The following is a 286-nucleotide window of genomic DNA, read 5'->3' on the forward strand; positions in this document are numbered from 1 at the left end:
CGAGGTCTGTGTGTCCTAATGCCCCCCCCCCCCCCGGCGTCCTCCTGCGGCCGCGTCTCCGCGCCAGCGTTAGCCTGCGCTGGAGGTACAAAGGACACGACCGTATCTGTGTCGCAACCGGCCGCTCCTCCTGGCCCCGGCAGCTCTCACCAGGAGCAGCTCCCCGTAGCCAAAGATGTGGTCGTCGCTCCCGGCCGCCTTCTTCGGTTTGTAGAGGAACAGGGCGAAGACTGCCACGATGAGGAGGAAGCAGAGGTACTTGGCCAGCGGATAACTATTCCGCATC

The 286-nt window shown here is 64.7% G+C and overlaps 1 protein-coding gene across 1 annotated transcript in view; it reads right to left on the bottom strand.

Moving 5' to 3' along the window:
• Positions 1 to 270, bottom strand: part of SLC35B1 (solute carrier family 35, member B1) — a gene marked incomplete at both ends in the record, with an annotated part of 1205 nt that extends 935 nt beyond the window's left edge. Inside the window, one exon of the mRNA XM_010135124.1 lies at positions 151 to 270. Coding sequence (XP_010133426.1) covers positions 151 to 270 — 120 coding nt within the window. The remainder of the gene's footprint in view (positions 1 to 150) is intronic.
• Between the last annotated feature and the right edge of the window lie 16 nt (positions 271 to 286).

Source organism: Buceros rhinoceros, unplaced genomic scaffold (assembly GCF_000710305.1).
Source record: "Buceros rhinoceros silvestris isolate BGI_N320 unplaced genomic scaffold, ASM71030v1 scaffold39580, whole genome shotgun sequence".
In the NCBI taxonomy this organism is placed as follows: Eukaryota; Metazoa; Chordata; class Aves; order Bucerotiformes; family Bucerotidae; genus Buceros; species Buceros rhinoceros.